The sequence below is a fragment of the Rhinopithecus roxellana genome, chromosome 8 (genome assembly GCF_007565055.1).
Source record: "Rhinopithecus roxellana isolate Shanxi Qingling chromosome 8, ASM756505v1, whole genome shotgun sequence".
Classification (NCBI taxonomy): Eukaryota; Metazoa; Chordata; class Mammalia; order Primates; family Cercopithecidae; genus Rhinopithecus; species Rhinopithecus roxellana.
The window spans coordinates 109,525,975-109,543,865 of record NC_044556.1 but is presented as its reverse complement, the minus strand read 5'-3'; the positions used below and the strand labels follow the sequence as shown (position 1 = coordinate 109,543,865).

At 43.9% G+C, this 17,891-nt stretch overlaps 1 protein-coding gene across 2 annotated transcripts in view; it reads right to left on the bottom strand.

Moving 5' to 3' along the window:
* EFCAB2 (EF-hand calcium binding domain 2) overlaps nt 1-17,891 on the bottom strand; it is a 162,951-nt gene that overhangs the window by 17,035 nt on the left and 128,025 nt on the right. Inside the window, exon 8 of one of the 2 annotated variants that reach the window (XM_010353287.2) lies at nt 11,974-14,971. The exons of the other annotated variant lie outside the window; for it this stretch is intronic. Within the exon in view, the coding sequence (XP_010351589.1) occupies nt 14,856-14,971 (116 nt within the window). The 3' untranslated portion in view covers nt 11,974-14,855. Of the gene's footprint in view, nt 1-11,973; nt 14,972-17,891 lie in introns of those variants that run through there. 2 annotated transcript variants of the gene reach the window in all.

Genomic DNA, 17,891 nt, shown 5'->3' with positions numbered 1-17,891 from the left:
CTGGCCATGATGGCGAAACCCCATCTCTACTAAAAATATAAAAACTAGCCAGGAGTGGTAGTGCATGCCTGGAGTCCCAGCTACTCGGGAGGCTGAGGCAGGAGCATCGCTTGAACCTGGGAGGTGCAGGCTGCAGTGAGCTGAGATCACATCACTCCACTCCAGCCTGGGTGACAGAATGAGACTCCATCTCAAAAATAATTAATTAATTAATTAATTAATTAATTAAAGTTACTAATGACATTGATTATTACAATGGATTCCAAGGTTCTATATACATTGTTTTCCCCATAGATGAATCCTGTCTTGATTTGAGAAATAGTAGGACCACAATTTGGCCTCAGGCTCCAGACGCATTCTCCGATCTAGCTTGTAGAATCAGGAGATATTAGGCTGCTCATAAACTATCCCAGAGATTTCTGTGGTCTCCATTTAACCAGTGAGTTGTGTGTCTGTGCACTATTGTGTAGAAACATGGTGCAAAAACAAGTAAATGATCTGTAAATCTCTAACACAAAGCAAACTTTTCCCTCTACTTATTCCCTAATAACACATCATTAGCAAAGGCCCACTGTTGGCCCTGATCTCGTGTCACAAAAGGTTGATAACGTCATTGGAAACCAATACGGCACAAGAGGAACCTAAATCATCTGATGCCATATATCCAGGAAGCTTTTAGAATCCAACCTAAAGCAGCTCCCACTGTTCAAACATGGGATACTGTGAACATCAATGAGAATAATGACGACAATGGATTGAAATATACCAAATATTCATGACTTTATAATAATACTAAAAAGCAAAAAATACTTGATATAAATATATTAAATTATCACATGTACCCTGAAAGTATGTACATCTATTATGCATCAATTTTAAAAAATAATTTTAAAAACTACTTGGTTGCTGTTAAGGAATATTGAGAAACCAAATCATTATTTTGAAAACTGATAAAGGAAAATACTTATAAATAAATAAAGGAAATACTAATAAATGAAGAATGATAGAATTAGATCACCATTTTGCAATCCCTAATGTATTAATATAGACCTAGTGTTCATCAACAACAGTACTGACGTCATAGAGAGACAATCAGCTATCATGAGCTTCCTGATAGAAGGATACAACACCTGTAAAGTAATCTGGTCCCTCCAAATCAAACCGGAATTTGCTGTAGATCCAATTGCCAGCTTATCAAGTAGAGAAGACAGACAAATACAGTAATTACATATACCATGATGATGCAACCAGCAAAACCAGGATGTGGAAAATTCTACAGGACAAACAAGTGGTTCCTTCAATAATTAAACTGCAAGGATAAGACAAAGGTTGGGAGTAAAAACTATGCATTAAAATAAACTTTAAAAACATGCTAGCCAGGCCAGGCGCGGTGGCTCACACCTGTAATCCCAGCACTTTGGGAGGCCGAGGCGGGTGGATCACCTGAGGTCAGGAGTTCAAGACCAGCCTAGCCAACATGGTGAAACCCCGTCTCTGCTAAAAAGACAAAAATTAGCAGGGCATAGTGGTGGGTGCCTGTAATCCCAGCGACTTGGGATGCTGAGGCAGGAGAATCGCTTCAACCCAGGAGGCGGAGGTTGCAATGAGACGAGATCACACCACTGCACTCCAGCCTGGGTAACAGAGCAAAATTCCATCTCAAAAAACAAACAAACAAAAAACCCATGGCAACCAATCACAAGATTCACAGTTTGAATCTTGACTCCTAATTCAAACTGTGAGGCATTTATTATTATTATTATTATTATTATTATTATTTATTTTGTTGAGACAGGGTCTCACTCTATTGCTCAGGCTGGAGTGCAGCAGACCAATTACGGTTCTCCTGAACCTCCCAATGCTCAGGTGATCCTCCTGCCTCAGCCCCCTGAGTAGCTGGGACTACAGGCGTGCACCACCACACTTGGCTAATTTTTGTATTTTTGGTAGAGACAGGGTTTCACCATGTTGCCCAGGCTGATCTCGAACTCCTGAGCTGAGGCAATCCACCAGCCTCAGCCTCCCAAAGTGCTGAGATTACAGGCATGAGCCACTGCGCCAGGCCTCTGTACAGTATTTTTTTGAGTCATTTATTCATCTATGGGAAAATTGATCTTTTCAACACTAGATATATGATAACATTAAACTATTATTATTATTATTATTATTATTATTGTTTTTGAGATGGAGTATCACTCTGTCGCCCAGGCTGGAGTGCAGTGGCGTGATCTCAGCTCACTGCAACCTCCACCTCCCGGGTTCAAGCAATTCTCCTGTTTCAGCATCCCAAGTAGCTGGGACTACAGGCACACACCACTATGCCCAGCTAATTTTTGTATTTTTAGTAGAGACAAGGTTTCACCATATTGGTCAGGCTGGTCTCGAACTCCTGACCTCAGGTGATCCACCCGCCTCGGCCTCCCAAAGTACTGGGATTACAGGCATGAGCCACCGTGCCCGGCCAAACCATTATTATTTTAAAGGGATGATTATAGTATTATAGGTAATTTTTAAGAGTCTTTATCTTTTAAGTATCTTTTAAATATACCTAGTGAAAAAAATTATGAATAAAATAAAATGATGCTTTCCATTTGCTTCAAAATTATGAGGGAGGTGACCTCTGGAGATGGGGACAGGATTGGCCTCGAGTTGATGGCTGGCGGGGAGGGTGATGTTACATGGAGATTCACTGTACCATTGTCTACTAACTCTCTACAGTAAAACATTTTACAAAAACACATTTATTGTAGCTTGAAAATGGGAGATTCCTCTCTGCCTGGCGGGATGATTTATGAAGTTACTATTTTTTGTTTTGTTCTTTCTGCTGTTAAAAGAGAAACAAAAAGTGATCCTTCCTCACATCCTCTTCTCACCACCCCGAGAGCAGCGTGTGCTTTGAGCACCAGAGAACTGGGGCTTCGCTTGCAAACAGGGCAGAATTAATAGGCCTTTGTTTTCAGAAAGCCTTCGCAGGAACAAACAGCTGAACTGTCTGGAGAGAGCAGGTGGGGTCTCTGGACTGGGAACAGGAAGGCTGTTGACAGGGCCTGTGGCCTGTGGCCTGGTGTCGGGGCAGGGTGGGGCTGCTTCCCAGCATCAGGAGGGTGACCAGGGCTGGTGGCTGTGCTGTTGGGTGGTGGGCAAACCGGAGGGAAGAACCTCCTTTGTTCTAGGGTTTGGCTTTACACAAAGCTTTCTCTCCTCTAGTCTCACTATGGGCTTGACAAACGTCATGTCAATATAGTCCTTTTAACAATCTGTTGAAAAAGCCCCACCTTGAGAGAACTGCTCAAGGTTCTCCCTGGTTTCCTCACAGGGTCATCCCAGTTTCCGGAGCAGTGGACTGGGGAGGGGACAGGGCTGCTCAGGTGATGACGTGGGTGACTGAGCCAGTTTGGTGTTCAACAATTGTCATGTTCTTGGTCCGTATTGTTAGGTTTTAGAGGTACCATGTAAACCCCCAGGCCTCCTCTTACTATGATTGGCCAGTAAGGGATTGGAGTCACACTTGATTTACAAAAAATGAAACTGTGTTTCTGGGACAAGCGTGTGATGGTTGCATTTCACACCTGAGAATCACATATTGCCCGTTAATTCTTTTCTGATAGTTTAAAATTAAGAACCCCCAATGTCTCTGCAGTTACCTTTAAGCACACCATTTTTGTGAAGGGCTTACTTTTGGCAGCCACCATACTAGCTCAGCTGGATCGAACTCCTTTAATTGGTAATGCAGCCAGAAACAATGGCAGTGAGGCTGGGCCTCGACCCCTGGCCTCCCTACTCAGAGAAGAATGGTCCTCAGGACTGAAGGTCACAAGAATTTCAGAGATACTGAGCAACCGTGGGATCAGGACAGTTCACTCGGAATGTGATGAGAAGGGATATTCGTAGATTTCACAAGCAACTGAAAAACACGGCACTACCACAGAGTTGCACACAAAATACATGCAGTATTTTCTAGTCTATGTGAGTGCAGCTTGCCTCAGGGACTCTGAAGGACCATTGAAAAGAAACAACTGGGTGATGGAGGCCCTCAAATGGTCCTGGGGACACAGGATGGGGGACAGAATAGGACCTGGGATTGCCCTGGTATTATGTTTACCTTGTACCTTTTGCTGATCTTTCTCCTTCCCTATCTCTAACTTTGGGTTGCCCGCAGGTTCAGCCCTCAGAGCCCTTCTCCTCCCTACTCACCCTCCCTCCTTAGGTGATCCCATCCAGCCCCACAGCTTTAAACATCTTCTGTACACGGACCACTCCACCCCAGGCTCTCCGGAGCTCCAGACTTATATAGACAGCCTGGATGTCTGGTTGGCTTCTCAGTTGGGAACACGTCTCCAACCACACTCTTGATCTTCCCCCAAACCTTAACAGAATAGTATCTAGTTGCTGAGGCCTAAACCTTGTGATCATTCTTGGAGTCTTTTCCTCTACTTCTATCCCATCCACTGGGAAATCCTGTTGCTTTTACCTTCCGAATAGATCCCAAATCCAACCACCTTTCACTACCCACCATTATCACCCTGGCCTGGACACCATCTCCCTTATAATGTCCCCTAACCAGCTCAGCACCATTCAGTGGCTTCTCTTCTTCTCCTCACATTTAGCTCCAAATCCTTTCCTGGCCCACAAGGCCCTTCATGCTCGGGGGCCTGCCCACCTCTCCCACCTCATCTGCTTCTCTCTCTTCACTCAGGCTACCAAGGCCCGGGGGCTCCTTGCTGATCCTTCTGGTGCATACAAGGAATGCACTTTCCCCACACCCCTTCATTCCCTCCAGGCCACTGCTCAAGATCCTTCATTCCCTCCAGCCCACTGCTCAAGATCCTTCATTCCCTCCAGGCCACTGCTCAAGATCCCCTCCTTAGAGGGGCCTTCCATGTCATTCTAGACAGGACAGTACCTCATCACTCTCACCCCTTATCCTGCTTCATTTTTCTTCATAGTGTACATCCTGACATGACATATGTTTACTGATGTATTATCTGCCTCCTATGGTCAACCTCACAGTCAGAATTCAAGTTCCTTAAGGACGGGGACTTTGTTTTGCTGACTAGCACTGTTTCTTTTTTTTTTCTTTTTCTTTTTCTTTTTCTTTTTTTTTTTTTTTTGAGGTGGGATCTTGCTTTGTCACCCAGGCTGGAGTGCAGTGGCATAATCTCGGCTCACTGCAGCCTCTGCCTCCCGGGTTGAAGCAATTCTTCTGCCTCAGCCTTCCAAGTAGCTGGGACTACAGGCGCCCGCCACCATGCCCAGCTAATTTTTGCATTTTCAGTAGAGAGAGGGTTTTGCCATGTTGCCCAGGCTGATCTTGAACTCCTGACCTCAAGTGATCCACCCACCTTGGCCTCCCAAAGTGCTAGGATTACAGGCGTGAGCTACCGCACCCGACCAGTTTACTAGAACTGTTTCCAGCATAGAATATCACTAATTAAATATTTTATTGAATGAATGAAGTTAAAATGACACGTACACCCTTTCCGTGAAGTCCCTGAGGTCACAAGTTTAGGAAAATGGACTTCCTTAGTCCCAGACATCCTATAAACACCTGTGCCCAACCTTCTTATATAATTGAAGATATTTACTATATGGAGAAAATATTTATATTCATTCATTCAGCAGATATTTACTCAACACTTTGTAATGGTAGATACCACTTACTAAGCCCGATGTGCAGAGAGCCCGTCATGCTCAGAGTAATCCTACAAGGTAGCTATGATTTCTGCCACTTTACAGATGGGCAACAGAGGACAGACACATCACGTGACTTTCCCCAGGTCACATATCCTATACCTGGTACAGCTGGAATTCAGCCCTCTTTTCCCTAAGCCATGCTATTAAAAAGCTATTTCAGCATTAGCCTCAAGCCATCTCGTTCTAGAACGTTCTCACCCACCCAGTACTGGCAGCAAAATTGCCAATGTGAGCCCATAAAACATTTGCAGTTCATCCTGTCACTTCCTCTGTGAAGTCCTCCATGAGTCCCACAGGCAGAGCCAGCTGCTGTCATTGACCCCAATGCACTTGGCTAACATTGCTGAACAACTCTTGCTCAGTGTCATTATTGGTCTTCCTGTCTCTCCCATGAGGCTGAAACCTCTCAAAGACAAGAGCCTATGTCTCACACTCACTCTGGCATCTCTGGTGCCCGGCACAGTGTCTGGCACATGGTGGGAATTCAATGAATGCTGACTGAATGAGCAAATGAATTGCATTAGGAAACCCTTCCACAGCCTCAGAAGCTGGTATTCCGGCATGAGTGCAGGCGGCCAGTTGGCCCCTCGCTCTGCCTGTGTTGGTCATTCTCCACTTCTTTTGCAGGCTTATTTCCCCAGTTCCTATTGTATTGCTTGAAGATCTGTGACATTTCCTGCTAAGTCTTCTGTGCAATAGTAGCTCATTCTAATTGCCCCCTGCAAATAATACTTGTTCTGAAAGAAACTGTGTCTCTGGAATGCAGATTCTGCCTGTAATGTTGTGCTTTGTGGGCTCCGTTTCACAGCAGCCGAGGGGTGCGTTTCTCTCTGACAAAACCATCTGTGAGGCGGGAATCTGGCGCTTCCTGGAGCTGATCCAACAGAATCCGTCAGGACATTGCTGTGGGCCTTGAGAACTCCCGGTTATCAACGGAATGCAAATTTTTAAAAGATCAATAAGATACTATTTTTCCCCAACTAATTGCAAAATAAAAAGCAAAAATATGCTGGGGAAGGTTTAGAATATGGGAACAATCTTTCTGCAGGACAGATTGAAAACACGTTCGCAAAAGACTTAAAAATAGATCCCCATTACTTTAAAGGTGGCCCAACAGTTCTGCTTTTTGGAATGTATTCTAAGCAAACAATTAAGACTTAACTAGCAGGATGTTGATCTTAATTTATTATAATAGTAAAAATTGAAAATTATTTAAATTACTAAGAATGAGGAACTAATAGGCCAGGTGTGGTGGCTCTAATCCCAGCTCTTTGGGAGGCCAAGGTGGGAGGATTGCTTGAGGCCAGGAGTTCGAGGCTGTAGTGAGCTATGACCGTGCCTCTGCACTCCAGCTGGGGTGACACGGTGAGACCTGTCTCTAAATTAATTAATTAATTAATTAAATAAGGTATAGCCAAACAATTAGATACTATCCAGTCACTCAAAGTTATGTTTTAGGTGAATATACATTATCATGGAAAGAGTGTTCATTACTGTATTCACTTAAAATAGTAGATTACATAATAGCATATATGGTCTGATCCTGTAGTATTATCATGTTTGTTATTTATTTATTTCTCTTCCCCAATAGTACCCTGATTTCTTACCAGAGTATTTTCTCCCTCCAGTGGGGTGTAGCTGGTGGTTGGAGGATTCCTGCCTTCCATATGGCTGCCTAGAAGCAAGGTCCGTCCTTACCTGCCTAGGCCAGACTGAGCTCAGCTCAGTGGGCTGTGTCTTGCAGGCCTTGAACCTGAAGCAGTACAAAGCCATCCCCTGCAGCAGAGGCCCTGGATGGGCTGTTCCGGTTGTGTGATGTTTGCTATCCTCTTACACCATGTTTCTTTGCCCTCAGATGCCCCCTTGGCTCCTGTAAGCCTAAGCCTGGTGCCCCAGTCTCCAGTAGGCTCTGTAAGCACCCCTTCCTCAGCCCAGGTGCCTTCCAGTGAGTCCTGCTTTCTGTCCTCACGGTCAAGGGCCCTGACTGATAGGTTCCACAGTGGTATTTTAAAGAAGTTCTATAGAGAGACACATCCCTGGAAAAAGCTTTCAGAAGAGATGAAACAAAACATTAGTAATGGTGGTAACTTTTGTGGAATTAAGGTGTTTTCCTCTTCTTTTCTGTTCACTGGCATTTTCCATTTTCTCTTTAATATCTATTGCTTGGGAGCCACTCTAGTAATTGTTAGAGTATTTTATACTTTACATCATTTTTCCCAAAGGGCCTTTACTGGGAAGATTCTCTAAAGTAGCCATCTCAGAGTGAGGTGCCCCTGCAGGGAATTCAAGATGACTCCTTAGGCGGCAGGAAGAAAACCAGGATTTAATTTACATTTAGGTTCTGTGTTAGTTAAATCTCACTGACATCCTCCCTGGGTCCACACGGCAGACATGCACGTATCAGGAAGGCGGGCGGCCGTCGTGAAGGAAGCTCAGGGAGCCTTCGCTCGTGCACGGATTCCATCTTGTTTATTTCTGTGCAATCACTAACCGTACAGGCGGCCAACTGAGTGAGGGATTTACAGATGTGATTTGGTTGTAATGACATCAGCCCTCAAAAATTGATAAGAGACTTAAAAAGTTTCCTAAAAAGTAACCTGGAATTGAAGATAATCCCAACACAGGGGGGTTTCCTGAGAATGGCGGGGGCAACAATTCCACCAGCACTGGCTCTGCATCGTGTTGTGTAAGAACAAAGACAGGCTTATCGGGTTTGATGAAGAAGAACTAAAAAACTTAAACATCATCAAGACTAGTTGGAAAGTAGACTTACCTCTGTTCCCATTAACAACGAGCTCTGCCTCAGTATAGGTCATGCCTTGAGTTGGTAACCAGGAATGTTACCAGCCAGCGAGACATTTTAAACTAGGTATTTAGAGCATGGAAACACATCTTGACATGCTTAAAAGCCATATTTAAAGTCATGCAATACTCAACCACACTTCAGTACATTTCCTGAGTTAGGTGATAAATGCTTAGAAGCCTCTTCTGAGATTTCTTTTTTTTTTTTTGAGACGGAGTCTCGCTCTGTCGCCCAGGCTGGAGTGCAGTGGCGCGATCTCGGCTCACTGCAAGCTCCGCCTCCCGGGTTCACACCATTCTCCTGCCTCAGCCTCCCATGCAGCTGGGACTACAGGTGCACACCACCACGCCTGGCTAATTTTTTGTATTTTTAGTAGAGATGGGGTTTCACTGTGTTATCCAGGATGGTCTCGATCTCCTGACCTCATGATCCCGCCTCGGCCTCCCAAAGTGCTGAGATTACAGGCATGAGCCACTGTGCTTGGTCTGATTTTTCTTTTTTAAGAAAAATAGCAGTTTCTTCAAATGATTAGGAGTGTTTTCTCCACTAGATGAGATAATTCCTGCTGCTCTAAAAGTACCATGACAGATAGCACATTTTTAAAAGCAGAAGAAAAAAAGAAACCTCTTAAAGCCTCGTATTTTCACATTCTAGAAAGAAACTTAACGCCTTATAATTAATAGCACCATGACAGCACATGTCGGGTATCTCCCCACCAGCAGCCCAGGTATGCGCACATTCTCTCCAATTAGTTTTCTATTATCTACCTACTTCCCCACCTCTCTGTCCATACCCAGGCAGCAGATCTCCATCCCTGCCCCTCCCTCTCTCTTTTTCTCTCTCCCTCTCTGCCTAGCTGGCTTTCTGTAAATAATAATTTGTGTCATAGCCTACAGCTTTTTAAACATTTTCACTTTTATTATTTCATTTAATCTTCACACCAGCCCTGAAAAGTGATTTTTCCACTATACAAATTAAGATGAAGACACTCAGCACTATTTTTTGATTTTTTTGAGACAAGGTCTCTCTCTATCACCCAGGCTGAGTGCAGTGGCGCAATCGTGGCTCACCACAGCCTCGACTTCCAGGGAAGCTCAGTGATATTAAATGTCTGGGCCAATCACGTAATCAGTAAGGAGCAGAGCCTAACTCCAAATCGCACACTTTCATTCAATATCAGAGCCCCAGGTAGTGCTTTTTACACACAAGCGTGCATAAGGCTCCCCTGGGAACGTTAAAGTTTCCTGGACCCTACCTCCAGAGATTCTGTTTTAGGGGTCTGGAATGGGGCACACCCCCGATTTCTAACACCCTCCTTCCGGATGCTCCTGAAGCAGATGACTGGCAACCACGCTTTCAGAAATACGCAGGCCTAGGAGGCAGCCACCATGCCTGGCACAAGGGGAGCACGCATGACCATGAGGCTCTCTGTTTATTTAAGCAGCCCAGGAGGGTAAGGTAGTAACCCTTGATCTTCAAGGAACTGCCTGTATAAACACGGTACTTTCTTATATGGAAGGATTTAGAAAACGGAAAGGAAAGAAGATGGGAAGGTAGGAGAGAAAGATCTAAACACATTCCATCCCACAGAACATACTCCTGCCCTTACCGAACAGTCGTCATCCCAACTAGCCTGCTATCTTAGACTCTCTTTGTTGTGTCTTTTAGGCATTTGGCACTTAGACACTGGGTGACCGCAAAGGGGATTAAATCTCTGCGCTTCTTCTCAGGAGGGAGAAGGATAGAGCTGAGCTCTCTATTTTACAGACAGAGGTGCATAGGAGGGGAAGCGCCTGAAGCAGAGTGAGTCACACATGGAGCTGGGAGCAGAGCGCAAGATCGCCAGACTCTCAGGCCTGTGTGTCGGGCCCTGAGTCACGCACCTTCCCCAGCAGTGTGAGAACAGAGATGGCTTTCCACAGGGCCCGGCGAAACTGTGGGGTATGGCAGGCTCTGCAGAAGCCAGGAGTCATGAGGGTAAGCAAACTTCCCGCACAAGAGGCTAAGCACTCTCCTAGTCAGGAACTGGCATGGTGATTTACATCAGATGCTGAGGGCAAGGTCGGTGAGCTGAAGAGGCAAAATACACATTGAAGTGATTTGAGTGTAAAGAAAAATGTTCCCTTTGCAAACAAGGTACGTTTATTCTGCAACTTAGGAGATAAAATGAGATTTCTGTGGGGAGTCTATGCTGCGCTTTCTGGTGGCCTTAAAAGAAACAGACAAATTTGTGCTAACGGTAAAAATGAATTACATTCCATAAAGCCAACTCTATGACACTAAACAGAGAAGATTCCCTTGAGACAAGATGTGAAGTTGAACATCAGTCAGAACTTCTGAAAGAATCCTCGAAGATGGGGCCTGGGGAGGCAGGCAATCTCGATGCAACCTTACTCTACTGCCTTCTGCACACAACAGCGGCTCCTCGGAGAGAGAATATGATGTCATCACTTGAACATCAAGAGATTAGGGTTCATTCACCAGGCCGTACTTCTTTAATGGCTTACAGGACTTAACTCAGAGCTGTTTTGTGTGCTCCAAACAAGTCTGTGCCTGGGTTGACGCACTAGGCTCTCGCACACGCTTCAATGCTGCATGTCCGTGCTGGCCCCTGCCACCGAATGATATGCCCCTGGGTATGCGTCCACCTTGAAGGGTATTTCATATCTCGGCCACCCTCCTTCCCAGCTGCAGTGTGTTCCTATCATAAACAGCCTGTCTGTTGATGTTCTGAGGGTCACCACACTCCTCTCCTCCTCCATCCCCACCCTGTCCTGAAGGCATGTGGCTCATCCTCATCTCTGGCTGGTGATTCTGACATGCGCGGTCAAGCCAGTGGCACATCAGTTCTCATCTGGATTTTACCTTGGGAAAATCTCAGGTAATCCTGGGGGGAAAAAATGATCTTGGCAAACTAGAGAAGGAAGAAATGTCTTCCACTGTTACCGTTGCTGGAATTATTTGTCAGAAAGCCTTCCAGAAGTGACGATTCCTCGCCATCGTTTTCACTCGCTATTTTTTGAATGGGATGACCACATATTAATCATCTAAACTGGAACATTTCTAAGAGCACAAAGGAGACCTGTTAATAATTACACTGGGATGGGTGTAGTCTGGGACTACCCCAGGCAAAGCAGGACAGACGTCCAGCAGGACATCCTGCTTCTCCAGGCCATGAGTAGAACAAAGACATGTAGGGCAGAGTCCCAGATGACCCCAGGTGACAAAAAAACATAAACAGAAATACGTTTTATTCTTGTAAACCTCTGACTTTGGGAGTTTTGTTATCACAACATAACTTAGAAAAAGCTGATACAGCCCCTTACCGCTGTGTAACTTCTTGATTGCCACCTCTGCAAAATGGGGATAACTTAATAGCACCTACACCAATGGGTGGATGTGAGGATGAAATGAGTTCATGTAAGTCAAGCACTTAGGATAGTGCCTGCAACACAGAGAACAGTCAACAAACGTCAGCCACTCTTACTATTTATTCATATAATAACACAGGAGAAGAAAAGAAACACGCTAAGAACACAGTGAAGTCCAATTTCAAAGGAAACGTATTATCACTCAGGAATGGTAGGAAAGACCACCCCTTGCTACCAACACCAGCCACTTGCCCTTTTAGAGCCCCGAGCCCTCTAACCCTCCCATCTGTTAGCCAGTCCTCCTACCTGGGTCCTTCCCTAATGGTAGCCACGGACACCCTCGGAACTGCTTCCTTGTAGATTCCTCGGCCTTTGGCTCCTTCCACCTCACCCACATGACGAAGCCTTACCCTTTGCTCCGGAGCACAAAACCTTCCAGGGTTTCTTGAAAATCCTTACATGGGCTCTCTCAACTCTTTTCCCCATTTCCCACAAGAGATATTCTAAAGTTACACCATTCTCTTCAAGCTCTATAACCTACTACCTTCCTCTCCAAAAGGCAGTAGAGGCCATGAGGTAGGGACCACAGGCGTTGGTTCATTGTTCCTAAATCTCTGTATTGCTCTGGAAGCCGGCCCCTCCCTTCACCCTCTCTGCGGGCTCTCAGCCCTCGGACGAGAAATGAACTTGCTATATCTGCCCATCTTCCAAAAATCACTCCCCCAGCCTGCTGTTTCCTTCTCTTCACTGCCGAGTAACTTGTCCTCCAGGCTGCAACCTTCTCACATCCATTCCTTCCTCAGTCCACTCAACTCCATACCCTGTTGCTTCCCCACATCTGCCCTGGGAGAGGCCCTCCATGAACTCTCATTGCTAACACCAATGGACGTTTTTTCCGTCTTTAATTTCCCTCTCCTCTCCACTACATCTGGCATGGCCACTGCCTCCTCCTTGCGATTCTCTCCGATCTCGGCATCCAAGATGCTTCTTTCCAGCTCTCCCTCTTCTCAGGCTTCGCCTTCCTGTCTCTTTTGCGGGCTCCTCTTCCTCTGCCTTCCCGTAAATGCTGACGTTCCCCGTGGTTTTGTTCTAGACTCTCTTCTTTTCCTTTCAAGCTACTTACATGCTGAGCTCCAAAGGTGTCTGTACCCAGCCTCACCATTTTGCTCACCAATGCCCCACTTGCTCCTTGGATTTCTTATCTGAATAAATGGCACTTTTACCCATCGTCTGAGCCAGAAACCTGGGATTCATGCTTGACTTTTCTCAGTCTATCCCCTCCCACCAACCAAATAGCCTACAAACTGATCTCACTTCTAGTCTTGACCTATCAAATCTATTTTCCCTGCTGCTTACAAATGATCTTTCTCTGTGATCTTCAGAATAAAGTCCAAACTCTCACCCTGAAACCGTAACTCAGCACCTAACCCAATATTCTTAATGATACAGCTTGTTTACCGCTCCAGTTTCACCTCTCATCATGACCCCCCAAATCTCCTACCTTCCAAACATACTGAGCTGCTTTCAATTCCCAGGTGGTTCCATGTTTCATGACACCTCTAGGGTTTTTGGACTTGCCACTCACCTGCTGAAATGCCCTGTGCCCCACCGCCCACTTACTAAACTTCTCATTGTAAAGTCAGGTGCTTCCTGTCCTGGGAAGCCTTCTCTGCTCACTAGCACCTTTCATCTCCCAGAAAGCTCCCTCCCTGCAAGGCCGAGTAGCTGCCCCTCTTCTGTGCTTCCACGGTACCCTGAACGTGCCCCTGTCTGAACTGTGGCTGCTGATGGACTTGCAGGCTTCCTGCACTGAACTGGGACCTGGATTCGTTAGGGACTCTGGTTCCTAGCACATTATCTCACGATACTCATTCAATGTTTCATGAATGAACGAACAGTGACAGTCTCTTGGGTAGTGGCCGCATCTTTCGGGGGCAAGACAGCATGCCTGAGGAAGGCTCCCAGCAACTTGAAATGTTTACATCTACGTAGACACATACATACAGTGGTAAAGCCATCTTTACATAGAGATCTCTGTGTGTGTGTGTGTGTGTGTGTGTATTGTTATAAAAGAATATCTAAGTTGGGAAAATTGTTCATTCTCCTTTACCTTATCTTCCCCTTTGCTTGTAAGTTGCCATATAGTGACTATTTTTCCATTGTGCCTGCTTGTGCTCAGAGGCGTCCCCGTCACTCCATTCTGCTCTGTCAGGAGCTGCACATTTGCACACCATCACATTTCTCAGCATTCTTACTCAGTATTCAGGACAATAGTCCCATGACAGATATACTGAGTAGGTGACAATTCTAAAGACAAAGAGAGAATTGCCACTACCTTACACTATCAATGTCCACTCAGCCTTCTTTTCTTCAGTTTCAATGATCTCAACTCCTTTAGCTACTCCATAAAAGGTGACATGCTGGATCAGCAGATATAAATGTTTACATTCAGTTATTACAATCCCAAATAACATTCGTAATTGGCACTCATAACAAATCAATTAATATTTATTTTGATAAATCTCCTTCCACACTCAGATTGATGAAGCGTTTGTTATTATTGAAAAAGGAAGCCTTCATTATATTGCTCCTCATTGTCAAGTGCTGGTCATTCTGCCCCCTCTTAAGATCTTTATATGCCAAACCTTGGGTCACTACAGTCATTTTCATTTTGTCAACTTAATTAATTTGAAGGTTACCTGAGTTTTATTATAGAAAATAACAATTCTAACGTTAAAATGTTTTAAGAATCGTTTTTAAATAAATAGTAATTTATCATTCTGTAAGGCTAGACATACTAAATTTGTTTTAAAGTGTTATGATCATCTTTAAAAACAAAGTATCTTAAAATAATTATGTCACAAGGTATTAAATATCACATACAGGAATCCTAAGATTCCGTAGATTCTCTTATCTTAGATGTGAAATTAACAAGGAGAAACAATTTCTAACACTGTCCTTTCAATTAGAAATTATCTTTAGAACATTTAATTTTCATCTATCACCATCATTGTTATATAGTCCTTGTAATGAATTGAATTTGATTCTGGATCAATTGCAGCAGACAACATTTCTTCCATTTCCTCTTGAGAAAAAGGCTCACCTCAGAGAGACAAAAAGGAAAATTTATCATTTATGATCATCTGATTTTTTTCTTTCTCTTTCCACGAGTCAGCTTAATAGCCATGGAGCCCCACAAACTCCCACAATGTCACTAGTTACGCTCCCTGGAGCTGCAGAGCCAGGATATCACGACAGTCCAGAGGTTCAAAGAGAAGGCTATTGTACACCCTGGCAGATTCTGGACTTCTTTTAGCCTGCAGATGTCATAGATCAAGCAACCTCTAGAACGCGTCATTTCAGGCAAAACAGTAGGAAGACACACAGATATCACGAACAAGGTTATTTATTTAGATGAAAACTTTTCAAATTACCAGAGGATCAACTGGAAGCCCCAGTATTTGATGAAAGATGGAAGCAAAATAGCCAATGGTTAAAGCACAAGTTTGGATTCACATGCTGGCTGCCTCTTACTCGCTCTGAGGTCTTGAGCAAGTCACTTAACTGCCCCACACCTTAGTTTACCTGTCTATAAAATGGAGGTGATAATGACACTACCTATCACAGGGTTGTCATGAGGATGAAATATGTTATGATTTGAATGGGATGAAGAACAGTACCTGGCATATGAGCAGCAACATGTAAGTGTTTGTTTAAAAAACTGTTCTGAGATCTTCCCTCCTGCTAAACACTGTCTGATGCAATACACATTCCTGGACACTTAGGGACTTCTATCTTGTAGGAACTTGATTCAATGTGATTTCTTTTGTTTATCATATGACATCCTGGGCTGTAAGAATGCATATTCTCAAACTAGCTGATACTTTGTGGATATTGTGAAGAGCGTGCAAGTAACTTGAATCTATATTGCTATGTAGCATAAATTTACTTAAAAACAATTTGTAGAATTCTGAGACTCTCAAAGTAGCAATTCTTAAGCACCTATTTTACCAAACTAGTCAACTGCTATTACACTTAGCTGATAGGTCCGTTATATTAAATCATAACTTAGATTTGTATAGTAATTTACATCTTACATATTACTTCCAAACATATTGGTTCATATATGTAGAAGGTTTGTAATAACACTTGTTGAATGAATAATTGAAACCATATATATTCTTACTTGAAAATACCTGTCCTATGCTTAGTCCACTGAGATACTCAATAGTTGATCTTTAAGTACCATGAACTCTCTGTAAACATATCATTTTTGAAATTATCACACAGTACCTCCAAGTAAACCATGTGATTGCACCATCTCTGTATACACTGCAGTCTGTTCTGACTTCTCTGTTTTAGTCAGTAGCGTTACCATAATACTTGTCACTGAGGGCAGAGCCTTCATGTTACTTTTGATTCGGCTCTCATCTTTGTCACCTACACTCTGTTACTCATCATGACCCATGGATCCTGCCGCAGACAGTCCTACTGTACCAATCCCTTCTCCCCATTGCCATTTCTGTTGCCAGGTCAGGCCTTTACTTGGGTGCCTTCAGAATGCTGAAATAACCTTTTAACTGGCCTCCCTAGTCCAACCTCTTTCTCATGCATCTAACAAACCGACCAGCACCAGAAAAACCTTCTCACAATCACTCATACACCATGTGACTCATCTGCTTAAAAGCCTATAATACTTCTCCATTGCCCACAGGTGAATTCCAAACTCCTGAGCCTGGGACTCCACAATTTAGTCCCAGTAAATCTACTGAAGTTAATTTCCTGCTGTTTGCCAACATTACCCTCTGGGCCAGCTAGGCTTACTTTCTCTCTGAAATAGCATGTTCATTCCTACCTCCCAATTTTTGTTCAGACTGTTTTACATATCAATAACGTCTCCCTCTCATTAGCCCCTTCACCTGGTCTTCATCATCTACTCATTCACTCATTCATTCAACAAACATTTGTTGAGATCTACCGTGTGTGAGGGAATTAAAACGCACCAGAGTTTACTTCTGCCCTCAACTTAACCATGTACATTCTACCCTCTCAAAAAACCTATTTTCTCTCTAAGTCTTCCCAGACCAAGCTTTCCAGGCTGGTCCGGCCCTGGTTGATCTTATGATATTGATTTTTCTATTGTCTTGTATTGTGAATTATTTTATGTTAGTTTTATCTCCCCAATAAGATTGTAATATCCTTGAGAGAGGAAGATTTCAGTATCATTATACCTTACTACAATTACTAAATCCTAAACGTACAGTAGGCACACAACCGTAGGAAAAGCTAACTGTTTGGGCCATTTTGACTAAACTCATGTTGCCTAATACATAACCTAGGATTTACTTTCTTTAATCCTTAGGATTAAGAAGCTGATGCTTTGAAAGCTGTAACATCCCCATCAAAATTAATCCCTAAGATAATTTTAACAATGGCATAAGAGTTCTTGGGTGGCAGCTGTGACGGTTGTGGCATTCTTACCCTCACTCCCTGTACTCTGTCTAAAGGTGGATCAAGTTGGGATGGTCAAACCAGTCATGCATGTAGATGCAGTCTTAGTCTTCCCTACTCCAAATTACTTGCACTTTTGATTCTGTCACAAGTGATTAGCAACTGAGTCATTCAGGACTCAATGTGTGAACCAGGGAGCTCTAGCTCTGTATGGGAGAAGGCAAGGTGACCAATATGAGGCTGGCTTCAGGAGACTGTCCATCAGGCCACTGACCTTCAGGGTAAACAACTTTACACACCAGCCTAGCAGAGAGAATTCCTAAAGGAAATACGTTGGCATATATGTAAGTGTGCAGGTTTTATGTGTGTGTGTATGCATATATGTATGATGGGCCATGTTCGAAACAAATATATATGGTTCAATTATCATTAAAAAAGGAAATTTTTAGTGTTAAAAATGACCTCAGTATTCAATTGAGGTTACATTAGCTGTAACTTCGCCGACAGAAAAGCTCTTTAAAAAGGAAATTTTACCAGCACTGTGGGAGGCCAAGATGGATGGATCACCTGAG